At 35.0% G+C, this 15,747-nt stretch overlaps 1 protein-coding gene across 1 annotated transcript in view; it reads right to left on the bottom strand.

Annotated features, from left to right (window-relative positions):
- The window catches only part of LAMA2 (laminin subunit alpha 2), a 601,080-nt gene that overhangs the window by 67,357 nt on the left and 517,976 nt on the right, over positions 1-15,747 (bottom strand). Inside the window, 5 exon segments of the mRNA XM_025382237.1 lie at positions 2,133-2,287; positions 4,895-4,900; positions 6,960-7,142; positions 9,114-9,232; positions 9,475-9,495. Coding sequence (XP_025238022.1) covers positions 2,133-2,287; positions 4,895-4,900; positions 6,960-7,142; positions 9,114-9,232; positions 9,475-9,495 — 484 coding nt within the window.

Here is a 15,747-nt window from a genome sequence, read left to right as displayed (position 1 = left end):
TCTTTCATCTACCCCACAAATTGCTTCTGGATTTATATTTAAAAAGCACAGTTCTGATTACACTGTGTTCCATGCTCAAAGCTTTCAGCTTATCCTCTCCAGTGAGGCTTATCCCAAGTACAAGTGTTGTTAAATGAAACTGCTTAACTGATTATTGAAGGCCTGACAAGACCTGGCCTCTATTGGCCTTTCTGGTTATGTGTTTCCTTTATCAATTACTCTGGGCAAACTCTACTTCTTTTTCCTAAACGGACCCTAAAACTTCCTTCTCCCTCTGCCTTCCTTTAAGTCATTCCCTCTTTTCAGAATACTCTCCCCGTTCCCTGACTCTACCTCCAACTCCCCAGCACTATCCCACCTCAATGCCTGGCTCAAATCCTTCCCTTCAGGAAATCTTCAGGCCCTACTAGAAGTGATTATTCCTTCTAGAACTTTTATGTCACTTCTCAAGGCTTCTATAATGTGGTAGAACATTCTGCATTATGTGACAAGGTATGTGTACATATCTTATTTTCCCTACTATTTTATAAACTTTGTGAGTGAAAGAACTCCTTTATACATCTTTGTGTACCTTACAGAAAGTAACACTGAACATAGTAGAGGTTTTTTCCATGTTGGCTAAATCTTAGATAAAACTTCAAACCCTGAAGTAACATCTGGTTTCTTTTAATCTTCTGCTTTACATACATAATGATCACCTGTCAACGATACTGCCTGGCTTTCATATTCTAGTTGAATATATGTTTTCTCAGATCCTTTCACTGATTTATTACTCTGGTCTTATGTAACATCATCTTCACTAATCTTTTTGTTGTTTTCTTTTTCTTTTTTTTTTTTTTTTTTTGAGGTGGAGTCTTGCTGTCTCCCAGGCTGGAGTGCAGTGGCGCGATCTCGGCTCACTGCAAGCTCTGCCTCCCGGGTTCACGCCATTCTCCTGCCTCAGCCTCCCGAGTAGCTGGAACTAGAGGCACCCACCTCCACGCCCGGCTATTTTTTTGTATTTTTAGTAGAGACGGGGTTTCACTGTGTTAGCCAGGATGGTCTTGATCTCCTGACCTTGTGATCCACCTGCCTCGGCCTCCCAAAGTGCTGGGATTACAGGCATGAGCCACCGCCCCGGCCCTTTTTGTTGTTTTCTAAGTTTTTTTCAGGCAGTCATGAATTCCTTTTCAATGTTCACCTTGAACTTATTGTCTTGGCATTGTTTAGAAGTGTTAGATGTGAATAAGGAGGAAAAAGAATATGCTGTTACTGGAGCATCATATTCTTAAATACTACAACAATATAAATTGATGGACTAAGAAAGGGCTTTTCTGATCGTCCTAGCTCCACAGTTGTTAAAAAAACAGAATTTTTGAGATGGAAGACTAAGGTATCTAACAAGGTTTGAGTTCAAGCCTGAAAACAAGAAAACTGTCCTTTCTTTCTTTCTTTCTCCCCTCCCCTCCACTCCCTTTCCTTCCTTCCTTTGACTAAAGTTTCACGTTGGCACTTAACAACTCTGCCCTGGCTCATTAGCACGCTACCTTCTAGAAAGCTCTGTCTCTATCCTAGTAAACTTCAAATTGGGTAAATAAAGAGCAAACTTTTGAGACAAATCAGCTATTTCCTATCTACTCCAAAACAAAAAATAAATGTAAAAATTATAACCAAAGCCATTTTTATTGTTGTTTATATGAGACAAAAGAATATATATGTATAATGTTTGTTTCTTTTTGCTCTTATTTCATATATTGTTCCTTCATTCCTGCCATAACCTCACTAGTTGGCCTTTTTTTGGTTTGTTTTTAGCAAGAGGAAGGTACTCTCATCCATGGCTTTTTATTATACAATAATAAGGTTTTCTTTCTTGCTATTTGTATTATTCTATGCAAACAGTAATAGAATATACCAGAATTCTTAGTTCTACAATAATAAGTGGTAATTATTGTTCCATGAAATGTCTTTTGCAATTTACAAACAAAACAAAACTAACCTCTCCCCCACTCCAACTCCTCCTACCCCAAATCGCTTCAGGTTAAAGGAAAAGAACCCAAGATCATTCATCGGGGAATCCTGGGGAAAGACATTCCCTCTAGGAATAATCCAACAATTACAATCAATTACTGATACTGACGATAAAAAGAACTTACAGAATTGGCTTGTTTCCGGGCTTGGTTTATCAATTCCTTTATCTCAGAGATGTTTTTCTTTAGATTATCCTCAAGTTCCTTGATGGGTTTGAGTTTATCTATTAGCCGGTCAGCTTCCTGTTCTAGATTTTTGACAGTGGCATCTGCGTCGGCAACTGCATAGAACAAAATTAGTGTGCACGTATGTGCATGCACACACGTGCACACACAGAATTAGAATAGCAGTATGCTTAACCAAACAATTTCATCTTATTAATGCGACAAAGCATGGCCATAACAGCTAAAGCAAAATGTGTGATGGCAAATGTGAATATTTTAGTTGAGACTCAAGCAGGCCAAGGGAGCAGATGTTAGGACAGAGCGCCACCACTTTTGCTTTGTGATTAAGGTAAAAATTAGCATTGAAGGTAGAGAATATGAAGAACTTAATTCAATGCTTAATTTCTAATTTCAGCCAAAAAGTTAACCTTTACAGAATAGAACTTTAGTCACAGAAGCAAGGAAATGAAAGCATCTTTAAAATGTCACCTAGTCTGTCCAAGCCAGAACTGTATTTAAATCAGGGTTTTTACACAAAATTGGTTTTCTTTCTTTTTCTCACCGTCTTTTTTTTTGCACATCTTAAAGAGAGAAGCTATCAAAATGTCTTTTGAAGAACATTTTGATGTTGAAAAACCCTTAGACTAAAGGCCTATATTTAATTAAATCTTTCATGGTGCAGTTCAATTTCATTTTGAAGAACGGTTGATTATCCTGTGTCATATATTAGGTTGACCCATATTAAACAGCTGTTTTTGTAGGTTAAAAAAAAATGGATTACATATTGGCAATTTCAAAAGTTTCAACCCTAAAGTAGTTGGAGGTCATCACTGATCCACAGACTTTCATTATGTGCTTTTCAACAGAGGGCCTATGCCATGTGGTAAACCACTTATTCTATTGCTGGGATGCTGGCAGTCTCATCCACACTACGTCATTTATTATCTGATTAAGTGTGTATTGTTCAGCTTTCTGTATTGTGACTCTAATGAAAAAGTGAAACTGCTTAAGGTTAAGGCTACATGCCGTGTTAGACTCTGAATGATCTGCTCTGTGGCTGACATACAACCACTGAGAACCAACCGTCAGGAAGGAATCACATGCGCTCAAAGGGAAGTAAATTATTATTTTTTTAAAATTCGGTTTTGAAGTAGGTATTTTGAACTCATACTCATAAATATGACTTATATTGTTACTGGCATTTAAAAAGAACATAGGTCTATTATTAACTTTAACGAATAGCTGGGGCTTGCTATATCAAGAACTGAGCGCAGTATTTTATTCCTGAAGTGCGTGTTATCTGGAAAGAAGTGTTTGTTATGTCATCAAATAGATAGCATAAACACAGTGATCCCTTTATTTTGTATACGTTTAATAAACCATTTGTTCATTTTGCCCTTCCTTTAATTCTCCACTGTTATTCTGACATTCTACAAATTATTCTAAAACTGAAGCAAAATGATTTAGATTTAGATTAATGAGAAAGAGCAAAAGTAGTTAAACAAAGGCTACGTAGACTGAGGCAAATTACAGACCCTTTTATTCACAAGTTCTCAGAAGTTTTTGCCAAACGTTTCAAAATGGAACTTGGAAGTTCCTCTTCTCCCCTCTTTTTCCTCTATCCTCTGGAGCAGTTGAAGTTTTGCCAAGTAATCTCTTACGCGTTAAATTTCCTCCCTTGTCTAGTGATGCCTCTTTTAGAGCTTTGCCTATTTGTCCTTTATTTTTCTTGATGAAACCTGACAATCACTTAATTTTTAATCTATATTCCTAAGGAGTCACCTCTTAGATTTATCAGGTCTATTATTTTCTGCCTTCAAATTCATTAATTTTTCAATCTTTTTCATTCTTTAAGTTAACTCTGCTTTTTCTAAGTCACCAAAGTTGATTCTTTAAAATTGTTATTTCAGTGATGGTTTAGTAATGTAGTTGCTCTCATTTTCCACTGAGGTCACCCTTGGTCATATTTTTCAAATAGTGATAAATTAAATTTTGTTATTATTATTTTTGTAGCTATTTTTTTCAGTTTCATCTTGACTTTCAATTTAAATTATGGGATGTTTAAGAGAGAATATTTTGATATCCCAGTAGTTGCTCATTTGTTAATACCTAATTTTATTATGTGTTTCTCCAAATATAATTTTACAGAAGTTGAGAATAATTACATGGAGAGGAAAAGTGAGCTTTGGGGCATAAAAACAACAACAATGTAGACCTAATCTATTTTAATCCTCTTGCAAATAAGTCATTTGTATGTCAGGGGGTGAATCTGTATTATCAGAGGCAGCATAATCTAGTTAATTCTATAGAGAAATTCAGTTTTCCACTTTTATGTGACTATCATACAGATATTTCACTCATTTTTCCTTTTTGTAGAGATAGAGTCTTGCTATGTTTCCCAGGCTGGTCTCAAACTCCTGGCCTCAAGTGATCCTCCCACCTTGGCCTCCCAAAGTTCTGGGGTTAGAGTATGAGCCACTTTGCCTGATCAAACTTTTTATAACACTATTAAAAACATTTTATATCACCTTTATCCACATATGACCTTTTTATAAAGGAAGATTCCTTTTACATATCTACCATTAATACTGTGACAGTGGAAAGAATAGCTATGCAATGTTTAAAGCAAAACCAAAATATAGTACATGCAAAGTTGAAACTTTTTGCAACAGACAATGAAGCATGAGCGTCACTAAAAGGTATATAAATAAACATATACATACTGATTTCTGCAGGCAATTTCACATGGAAGCAAAACAAAAAAATTAGAAAATTCATGAGGAAGTATTTTCTATAAATATTATAAAGTAGTGACTATAAAAATGGTATTTTTCATAACAGATACTAATTATAAATGCACCCCATTTTAACTCAAACAAATATTATCAAATAAAAGTACACAAAATATGCAATTTAGTGACCACTCTTTGTATTTTAAAAATTATTTCCACGTTTTAGTAAGATGAAAACAGACCCAATTTAATTAATATTTATAGATAATTAACTATTTCTCATAATAGAGGATAGGATTAAAACAGAGATATTATGAAAGGCCACAACTAGTTGAGAATCAATCTAAAATAGAATGGAATTCTTTTGGAGGATGGCGCGCAGGATGAGGGAGAGGGTCAGGAAAAATAACTAATGGGTACTAGGCTTAATGCTTGCGTGATGAAATAAATAATCCTTACAACAAACCCCTATGACACAGGTTTACCTATATAACAAACCTGCACTTATACCCCTGAACTTAAAATGAAAGTTAAAAATATATCTTAAATTATGAAATAAGCAGAAGAGATAGTAATATTTGATTAAAATTTTGCTTTCATTCATTTTTAGTGGGAATATTGTGATTTGGCATAAATCATAAGAAGTTACTATGGAATCTTTGAACTACAAGGCAAGCCATTTCTGGGCTTACATTAAAAATTTTTTAAATGTTTTTATCTCCCCTTTTTCTCCCTGGCTCTGAAGTTTATGTTATATGTGTTTGTACTCTTCCTTGCTTATGAAGAAGTCATATTAATAATGTCTGTTATATCATAGCATCCATAGGATTTGATTTGAGGCTAGGATGCTAAAATCAGGCTCCATTCCCCACTCAAACAGCATTTGAATTGTATGGCGTATAATACCAATTACAGTGCTTTTGTTTTTATACTCCAAATACTTTGACACAACCCAAAAATGTTGGCATATAAAGAGGGCTTGTCTCTTGAAAGTGAAACACACAGATTACCCAAGCATCTCCTTTGGTGAAACCATGTAACAAGGGTACCAAGGTAACCCTTTTTTTTTTTTGAGACAGCATCTCAATCTGCCACCCAGGCTGGAGTGCAGTGGCATGATCACAGCTCACTGTAGCCTCACCCTTCTGGGTTCAAGGGATCCTCCAGCCTCAGACTCCCAAGTGGCTGGGAATACAGGTGCAATGCCACTACCATGCCTGGCTATTTTTAAAATTTTTTGTAAAGATGGGGTCTTGCTATGATGCCCAGGCTGGTCTCGAATTTCTAGGCTCAAGTGATCCTCCCGCCTCAGACTCCTAAAGTGCAAACATTACAGGTGTTAGCCACTGTACCTGGCCTAATATAGCTTTGTATCATTTGACAGAAAAGGAAAAATGCATTTAAAAATCTTAATATTTTGATTATATTTAACTAATAATATAAATTATGATATTTTCTCTCAGGTTTTCTCAGTAAATCCTTAAGTCAATATAATTTGATACAATATATAAAAGATGTGAATAGTCTTTAGAAACTAGATAAATGCTTTATTTTTTTTCCTGGAAATGTGAAATAACTGGAATCTAAATAATAAAATATCAAGATTTTCAAATTTTAATGTATTTCAATTTGATATCATTTTCATACCCTGTTCTAACAAGTCTGCTAATGAACGTGCCCCTTAACCTCTATGTTCCATGACACTTCGCCAATTCTGAGGATATAATTACCCAAGTACAACTGTATTTTTAATTACACACACGGATTAAAAAGTGTTTGGCATCTCTATGCCGAATGTTAGGCACACCTTGAGAATTCCTAATCTCTTCTCGAATTGAAAAAATTCAGATGACAAAAGCACTGGGGCAGAGCTGGAAGACTTGGATTCTAGCTTTGGAACTGCATGACACTCGATTCCTGAGGCCAATCTATGAAACAAGGAAGGCAGACTACACCACTGTGAGGGTCTTTTCCAACTCGAGCATTTACGAGTCTGGGATACTTTTACAGTGAGAGGAAATAAATGACATCATCGCAGTGAAAAAGGAGATCTTACTGTTCTTGGAGGGATCTTTAACCACAGCATTCGTTTTGGCGACGCTATCTGCTAGTTTATCGTAATTCTTCTTCAGGCCATCGAGGTTCTGGTGGAGCTCTTTAATCTGTGCCAGTACATCTTTAGCTGTGTCGTTGGCTTGTCTGGCTTTGTCCTTGACAGCTTGCAGTTTAGCAGCTGTGTCTGTCAGCAGATGAGGGTATGAAAAACAAAACAAAGGGTGTGGAGTTAGTGGCTTAATCCATGCTTGTCAAAGTGAGGCTGCCACTGGCTAATCTCAGGGACACATTTACACAGAGAAAAGGCTGAACTTTGTCTCATTCAGGTGTAGCAAATGAAGCAAATTTTTTAGCTAAATTAAATTTTCTCAGGGACTTTTGCTATGAATACCTGATTAGCTCTTAAAGTAGTGAAGTGACTATTCTAAATGTTCATTTTTTAAGGTCATATTGTGATTTGCTGCTGAACTTATTAACGAGATAAATTTATCCACGTGAGCTTCATGAAAATGAGGCTTAAGATTTAATCTGCATTTCCAAAGCGGGGCAGGGGTTGGGGTGGGGGTTAGAGGGAAATTAACGTATTTTCATTTTAGGATAGAGAAACATTGTCAGGTATGTTAGGCCATGCATTTGTGTAATTATATTTGTTTTCAGCATTGGAAATTTTCTATGTACTTACTACGGAAGAAGTGACATAAGAATCTGAAAAGTTACTCAGGTTTTTAAATGTTAAAAAAGTAAAAACCACTAGATTTTAATGTTAACTGTGTTGTATAAATATGTGCATTTGTCTCCTGATCCTAATTTGTATATTGTACCTGTAGATGACTACTAGTGTGTATAGGTTAGTGGTTAAGATCATAGGCTCTGAAATCAAACTGTGGGGTTTAAGTTTTCTATGTGCCAGTTTTAACAAAATGGTATGCTGTGTCTATTTCTTACCTGTAAAGTGGGGATAATAACACTATCTTAACTGATGTTAAGTGTTAGTGCTAACTTATGTTAAGATAGTGTTATTACCATAGCACTATCTATACTTATGTTATCTATATTCAATATGCTTATGTTAAGTGTATGTAATCCTCATACCAATTGATGTGAGCAAATGAAGCAAATTTTTTTGTTCCAATTGGTATGAGGATTACATACATACTTAACGTAAGTATATTAAGTACTCAATAAGTGTTTATAATCTTTGCAGTTATTATATCATGCTTTAACAGTATAAAAATAGTAAAAGTAGTATCTAAAATAATGTGTGCTTTCAGGAACTAATAACATTCAAAAATTTCCAGCAGTTCTAATAGGTAGAAAGACATTACAGACATGGTTTGGCCACTAATGTTTTAGAAAGTTGGAATAGCTACAGAAATTGAACTTTATCAAGAGAGAATGCAGTGGGCTCTCACCTATTACTGCAGGTACTTTAATAAACTGTGCCTTTGTGGTGCTACATCAGTATTTTAGAGAATAGTGTCTATGTGATTTATTCTATCTCACTAATACAAGATTTCTTGGGCTGAAACACAGAAGACAATACAGTTGTCCCTCTTTGTCAGTGGGTTCTGTATCTGTAAATTCAACCAACCTTGGATAGTTGGATATTTGGATATTTAGGGGGAAAAAATGGTTGTGTCTGTACTGAACATGGACAAACTTTTTTCTTGTCATTATTTCCTAAACAATACATTGTAAGAACTTACATAGCATTTACATTATGTTAGGTATTATAAATAATCTAGGGATTATTTAAAGGATATGGGAGGCTATGCATAGGTTGTATGCAAATACTATGTCATCTTATAAAATGGACTTGAGTATTCAAGAATTTTGATAACTGTCGGGGGGTCCTGGAACCAATCCCCTGCTAATACTGAAGAATGAGTTTTATAATAATAAGATGTCTATATCTTCCTTTCTGTAACACATTCCTAAGGATACTGGCTAAAGGCAATAAAAGATAAAAAATACCATAATGCAAAGTATGGTTTAGTTTCTCATTCTCACAAAGAAGAATTCATAAGTAAGAAAACCAGTATCTAATTTCCAGATAATAGTACCAGAATATTCTTAGAAAAAATTGGTAAAAGTTAACAACAGTCTTCAAAATTTCAGGTCAACTGACACAGTTGGTAGTGTCCTGAATGTTTACCATTTGGAATAGCTGATAACTTTCCCAAAGTGTCATTCAAAGCTCTCAAGAGATCCCCATTTCTAGCATCAGCATTTTCTATCCTGGTTTTTAAGCCATTTAGATGGTCTTCATTTTCTGTGAATAGAAAACAACAACAAAAAAAGGATTAAGTTTTATCATCTCTGAGCTTATACTTGGATGTGCGATTTCAGGTTATTTTAATATAAAATTAATTAAAAGCAAGACAATGTATTTATTGGCATCTATACATAAATATATTTCCAATCACAAAAAAATACGTGTTTTTAATTATCATTGAATTATTGGATGCTTCTATATGTTGAACATTGACATTTTCTTCTTGGTATCTGATCTTTATCTGACTTAATTTGGTATCTTCCTATAGAGAAGAAACCTCCAAAGAATTAGTTTTTTACTCCATTTGTAATTATGCCCTCTTGTTATCACTCCCATTGATTCCACTTATTTAAAAACTTTTATTACCAAAATAAATCATTGGATTAGATTTTCAAAATCTCAGATACTACTGTTTAGCAGAATCCTCCAACTTCAGTATAATAATATTTATTAATATTTATTTGGACTAAAACACAAATTAAATAAATGGAAAAACAACTTTTAGCACATATCTGATAATAGTCATTGTTTTCTCATAAAGTAAACAATATTTTTACAGATTGGGTCCAATAAACTTTATATAGAATTTTTTCTCTTGCTACTTTAGCAATGTTATCTTTAATATTCAAAAATGCCATTTGCTAGAGATAATTTAATATTACATATATAAGTTTTCTAGCTTCTTTCCACTAGCTTTTTAATATTCTCTAAACTTTAGATTAATTTATATTGTAATAGTAACTAAGCAGTTTAAATTAGAGTACAACACTATAAAGAGCAAAATTTGAAATCATTAAGGGGAAGGAAAATAAAGATCCAATCTGTTGATATAAGTTTAGAAATCTTGCTCAGGTATGCATTAAACTGCAAATATATCTTAAGACTGAAATGGAGTTCACCTGTCTTCTTTTTCTTACATCATTTATTAGTGAAAATTCAAATGGAAAAAACAAAATATGAAAAATCCTATACTTCCCACCATACTATTTACCTCTCTTGACTGGATACAACAGATCATTTCTTAGGTAAATTTTTAATAGTTTATTATGCCATAAAAATTATTTTTGGGACTTGTATACCAATTGTTTAAATTAGCTCCACAGAAATGCAACATGTAAATACAAGACAGAGGCCCCAAGTAAGGAGGACCACTGAGAAAGGACCACGAAAGAGAAGTTGTTCTAGTCCCTCCTGGATAGGATGGACCAGTATTTAGTAAGAGCAATGCCTGACAAGCATTGAGTGAATATGTTACACCCATTTAGTGTTCTTCAGTTTCAGTGGGTTGTTTTACTTAATCCTTACAATAACATTGATGTATGATGTATATGATGATGTATATACTGTTACTATCTCCAATTTACAAATGAGGAAATTGAGACTTAGAGAATTTGAGTAAATTTCCTAAGCTTGCATGGTTAATAAATGGCAGTGGTGGTATTCAAATCCACTTAGTCTCATTCCATAAACAATGCTAACTACTGCATTCTACCAGGGATTGATAGTCAAAACCAGGGATCAGTAGAGCATTTTGGGTAGTAATGCTCCTCCCACCATCACCCTCAACCTTTTCTTCCTGTCCTCTTCCTTTCCTTTGTCTTCCTCTAATTTTCTCCTTTGTTGTCTTAAAAAAATTGGTCACAGTTACAGAAATCAGAGAAGCCTCACCTAAGCAACATATATAACCAAATTGTAATTATTCAGAGTGGATTAGCATTGTCTATGTGCAAAAGTGGCAGGCAAATATGCAAAGTGTTCCATATTTTTAAGGATAATGAGGAAAATATAAGAATAGGTACTTCACAATAAAATAAACATACATAATCAATTATGAAATTCTTAAAAAGCACTCAAGATTATCATAAAGAACTGTAAAACTAAGCAACAATGAGATGTCATTTCTTATTTTTGAGATTGGGGAAAATTAAATGTATGATAATGCCAAGTGCTCACAAGAGTGCTAGTGGAAGTGCAAACTGATTCCACTGTTTGAAGAGCAAGTTAGTAAGTTTATTAGAATTTTAAATAGACATGTATTTGGTTTGGCAATTTTACTGACAGAAATTTACCCTACAATATACCTGTAAAAGATTTATCTTTGGGGATACTCATTAGCTCTTCTTTTGTAATAAAAAAAGGAGGGGGGAATGAAAATACCCTAATAAGATTAAAGTACTGTTTATATCAACATAGCACGTTCATACAATGGTACATGTGCAATCTATAAAAAGAAGTAGATAGGTGGATGTGGACATGAAATAAATCTTAAGACCTTTCCATGAAAATAAGCAAGATGCACCATATATACGCTGACACATATACAAGCATTTGGGATGGTAGGGGCTGGTGGGAGCTGAGTAGAGAAGAACATGCCAAAAACCTTTACAGTACTTAATAGTGAGCAGAAACTGGGAAAGAAGGAGGCAGTTAATAGTGCCGTGAGGGACAATGTACTAAAACTTCTCATTTTATACCTGGTTGTGCTGGCTAAATTGCTTTCTGTGTGCATATATTTCTGTTTTTCAATTTTTTAAAAAAGGTAAACCACCTAACTGGGGAAGAATGTTATTTGCTATCTTCATGTTATTTGCCAACACCAAGACTGATTTTCATCACTTTCCTGGTACCCAGAGAAGGCAAGTGGGAGAGAATACGCCCCATATAATAGACCTAGAGCAGTCTTGATTTGATTGTGTGCACACCCCTCTCAGAGGCTGTGCATGCGGCTCATTAGAGGAGCTGTGCAGGCCACGGGCAGCTGAAGAACTATCCGCATCTTTATTGACCTGCAGCTGTGAAGAATAGCAAAGGGAAAGGTGGATAGATGGTGTCTGGATGTGAAGAAGAATACTGGGCATATTAATTAATGATCCACTCCATTTCGTATAAAGAGTTTTATAGGCAGACACCTTAAACCTCTGTTATACTACAGATTATACTAATATAAGCACATAACATTGTTTAAAGTGTCTGTTGTTAAATTCCAAGCCAAAGACCTGACATCACTGAAAAACAAAGCGTAAAATATTCCAGCAAAGCATGGCTCGAAAACATCAATATGTCTATTTCAGGCACTAATATATTATTATTTTCAATTCTAATCCCACAAAATACACTTTCCAAGTAATTGAATTTTCTCCTGTGTCAATCTTTCCTACAATACTTCTGTTATTTTTACTGTTTATACTAAAATGAAATCTTTGGATAGGCTACCGAAAGCATATTCTCTGAAATAAAGCCAGTCTGATTATGACTTTGATATCTATACAAATTCTTTGAGAATAAAGGGCTGCTCTTTTGATATTAGCTTAAAAGTCTTCGACACTTTAGAAAATGTAACTGTAGAAATTTCATTTCTTAGCTTCTTGATTGGATTTAATTTTTAAAATAATGGAGCATTCAAATGTTCTGGCAAGCAAGATATTCACATATGGTGAAAAAGAGCATTAATTTGAAGGGCATCCCTGGGTTTATACCACTTCCTGCATTCTGATAGCAAAATACTGGCTGAACAATTGGGCCAATTATTCAGAAGACTGACCTGAAGAATATTTTTACTGCTGCCTCTCAAGTTCCAAAGCACTAATTTTGATTCTCTGCAATTTTTTTTGTACCAGCAAGTTACAGTGTGTATATTCCAAACCTGTTCTGATTTTTAAAAAATATTTCAGCTGCTTGACTCTGATCCTTATTAATTTGCCCTTTCTTACGCTGATCACTTTTTTCTAAAGTAGTTTCTGGAATTTCTTGAACTACGTCTAAACATTTTGTAGCTTTGGTGATAGAATTAGATGACTAGAAGCTATTCAGAGAAGAACTGCAGATTTCAAAATGGAACTTACAAAATAATAGCGGGGAAAACCTAGAAAAATAAGCACTCCAAGGCTGAGTTTAGCCAAAAGACAGAGGAGGCATAATGTATCCGTAACTAAAATGTAAGAAAGAACTCTTGTGGTTCAGTTTCGATTGTAACAAGGGTAAAGAAACAGATTTATTGATAGTTAAAAGAAAATCCAACTGAATTTTTTTACTAGTGATTTCTGGAGAATAAGAAGAAGTTCTAATTTATAATCCATAGTTACATTTTCTAGATTCCCTCTCCTTATTCCTTCAGCTTTCATACCCAATAACAGAAGCCTAGTCATTCTCTCTATTTTCTCTCTAAAGATCACATCCACCAAGACTCAAAGGCTCCACACACATACCTCTTTAATTCTGGCTCTCCCTTTCTCATCTCCTCCTCATACAGTAGAAGAAAAAATGTCCAAGAATTAGTTTGTCAAAGGCAGGACTCAAAATGAGGGAATGGAAGAAGCAGAGTAGCAAGGGTTGACTGGGAACACACTGACAGTGTAATTTTCCTTTGTCACATGCCCATTGAAATGGCACAAAATAGATATATCCAGAATAAAATCACAGGGCAGATTTGCAAAGCACTTGCATTAATAATGAGCAGTTACTTGTGTTTATCATGTTTCTAACATGATGCTAAATATAAATTAGGGCTTAGTTATATTAGAACTAACTATGTACGATCTCAAAATAAAGCTGCTACATATTATTTCTCTGAAATATAGTCTGGTACAATGAAATTATTATAGGACACAGAGCTGGAGGATGTGGGTTCAAATGTCATTTCTGTCCCTTTTACATGTGTCAAATAAAGACAACATCTTCCTTCATGTGACTGATATGAGAAATAAACTGGCAGATGCATGAAAAAGTGCTGAATTTACCATAGGCAGTTAGTAAACTAAATATCAGGATGATTTCTATAAGTTTTAATGGGAACGTCTAATTTGACTATTCAAATTCCATCTAGTTGAGTTTCTCAAATGGAATTTTCATTTTTTATTAATATGAACAGGGCACAAATAAATGCCCTGAAAGAATGCCCCATTCACAAGGGTGAAATTCATGGAAATGTGATGACTTTGGAAAGGACCTGGGATTACAGGCGTAAGCCACTGTGTTCAGATTTTGGCTTCTTTTTTTTTTTTTTTTTTTAATTAATTAATTATTATTATTATTATACTTTAAGTTCTAGGGTACATGTGCATAACGTGCAGGTTTGTTACATATGTATACTTGTGCCATGTTGCTGTGCTGCACCCATCAACTCGTCAGCACCCATCAACTCGTCATTTACATCAGGTATAACTCCCAATGCAATCCCTCCCCCCTCCCCGCTCCCCATGATAGGCCCCGGTGTGTGATGTTCCCCTTCCCGAGTCCAAGTGATCTCATTGTTCAGTTCCCACCTATGAGTGAGAACATGCGGTGTTTGGTTTTCTGTTCTTGTGATAGTTTGCTAAGAATGATGGTTTCCAGCTGCATCCATGTCCCTACAAAGGACACAAACTCATCCTTTTTTATGGCTGCATAGTATTCCGTGGTGTATATGTGTCACATTTTCTTAATCCAGTCTGTCACTGATGGACATTTGGGTTGATTCCAAGTCTTTGCTATTGTGAATAGTGCCGCAATAAACATACGTGTGCATGTGTCTTTATAGCAGCATGATTTATAATCCTTTGGGTATATCCCCAGTAATGGGATGGCTGGGTCATATGGTATATCTAGTTCTAGTTCCTTGAGGAATCGCCATACTGTTTTCCATAATGGTTGAACTAGTTTACAATCCCACCAACAGTGTAAAAGTGTTCCTATTTCTCCACATCCTCTCCAGCACCTGTTGTTTCCTGACTTTTTAATAATCGCCATTCTAATGGGTGTGAGATGGTATCTCATTGTGGTTTTGATTTGCATTTCTCTGATGGCCAGTGATGATGAGCATTTTTTCATGTGTCTGTTGGCTGTATGAATGTCTTCTTTTGAGAAATGTCTGTTCATATCCTTTGCCCACTTTTTGATGGAGTTGTTTGGTTTTTTCTTGTAAATTTGTTTGAGTTCTTTGTAGGTTCTGGATATTAGCCCTTTGTCAGATGGATGGACTGCAAAAATTTTCTCCATTCTGTAGGTTGCCTGTTTACTCTGATGATAGTTTCTTTTGCTGTGCAGAAGCTCTTTAGTTTAATGAGATCCCATTTGTCAATTTTGGCTTTTGCTGCTGTTGCTTTTGGTGTTTTAGACATGAAGTCTTTGCCCATGCCTATGTCCTGAATGGTACTACCTAGGTTTTTCTCTAGGATTTTTATGGTATTAGGTCTAACATTTAAGTCTCTAATCCATCTTGAATTAATTTTCATATAAGGAGTAAGGAAACCGGATTCAGCAGCACATCAAAAAGCTTATCCACCATGATTAAGTGGGCTTCATCCCTGGGATGCAAGGCTGGTTCAACATTCGCAAATCAGTAAACATAATCCAGCATATAAACAGAACCAAAGACAAGAACCATATGATTATCTCAATAGATGCAGAAAAGGCTTTTGACAAAATTCAACAGCCCTTCATGCTAAAAACACTCAATAAATTCGGTATTGATGGAACGTATCTCAAAATAATAAGAGCTATTTATGACAAACCCACAGCCAATATCATACTGAATGGG

The sequence above is a fragment of the Theropithecus gelada genome, chromosome 4 (genome assembly GCF_003255815.1).
Source record: "Theropithecus gelada isolate Dixy chromosome 4, Tgel_1.0, whole genome shotgun sequence".
Classification (NCBI taxonomy): Eukaryota; Metazoa; Chordata; class Mammalia; order Primates; family Cercopithecidae; genus Theropithecus; species Theropithecus gelada.
The sequence above is the reverse complement of the archived record's forward strand: the minus strand, read 5'-3'. Positions and strand labels throughout refer to the sequence as shown.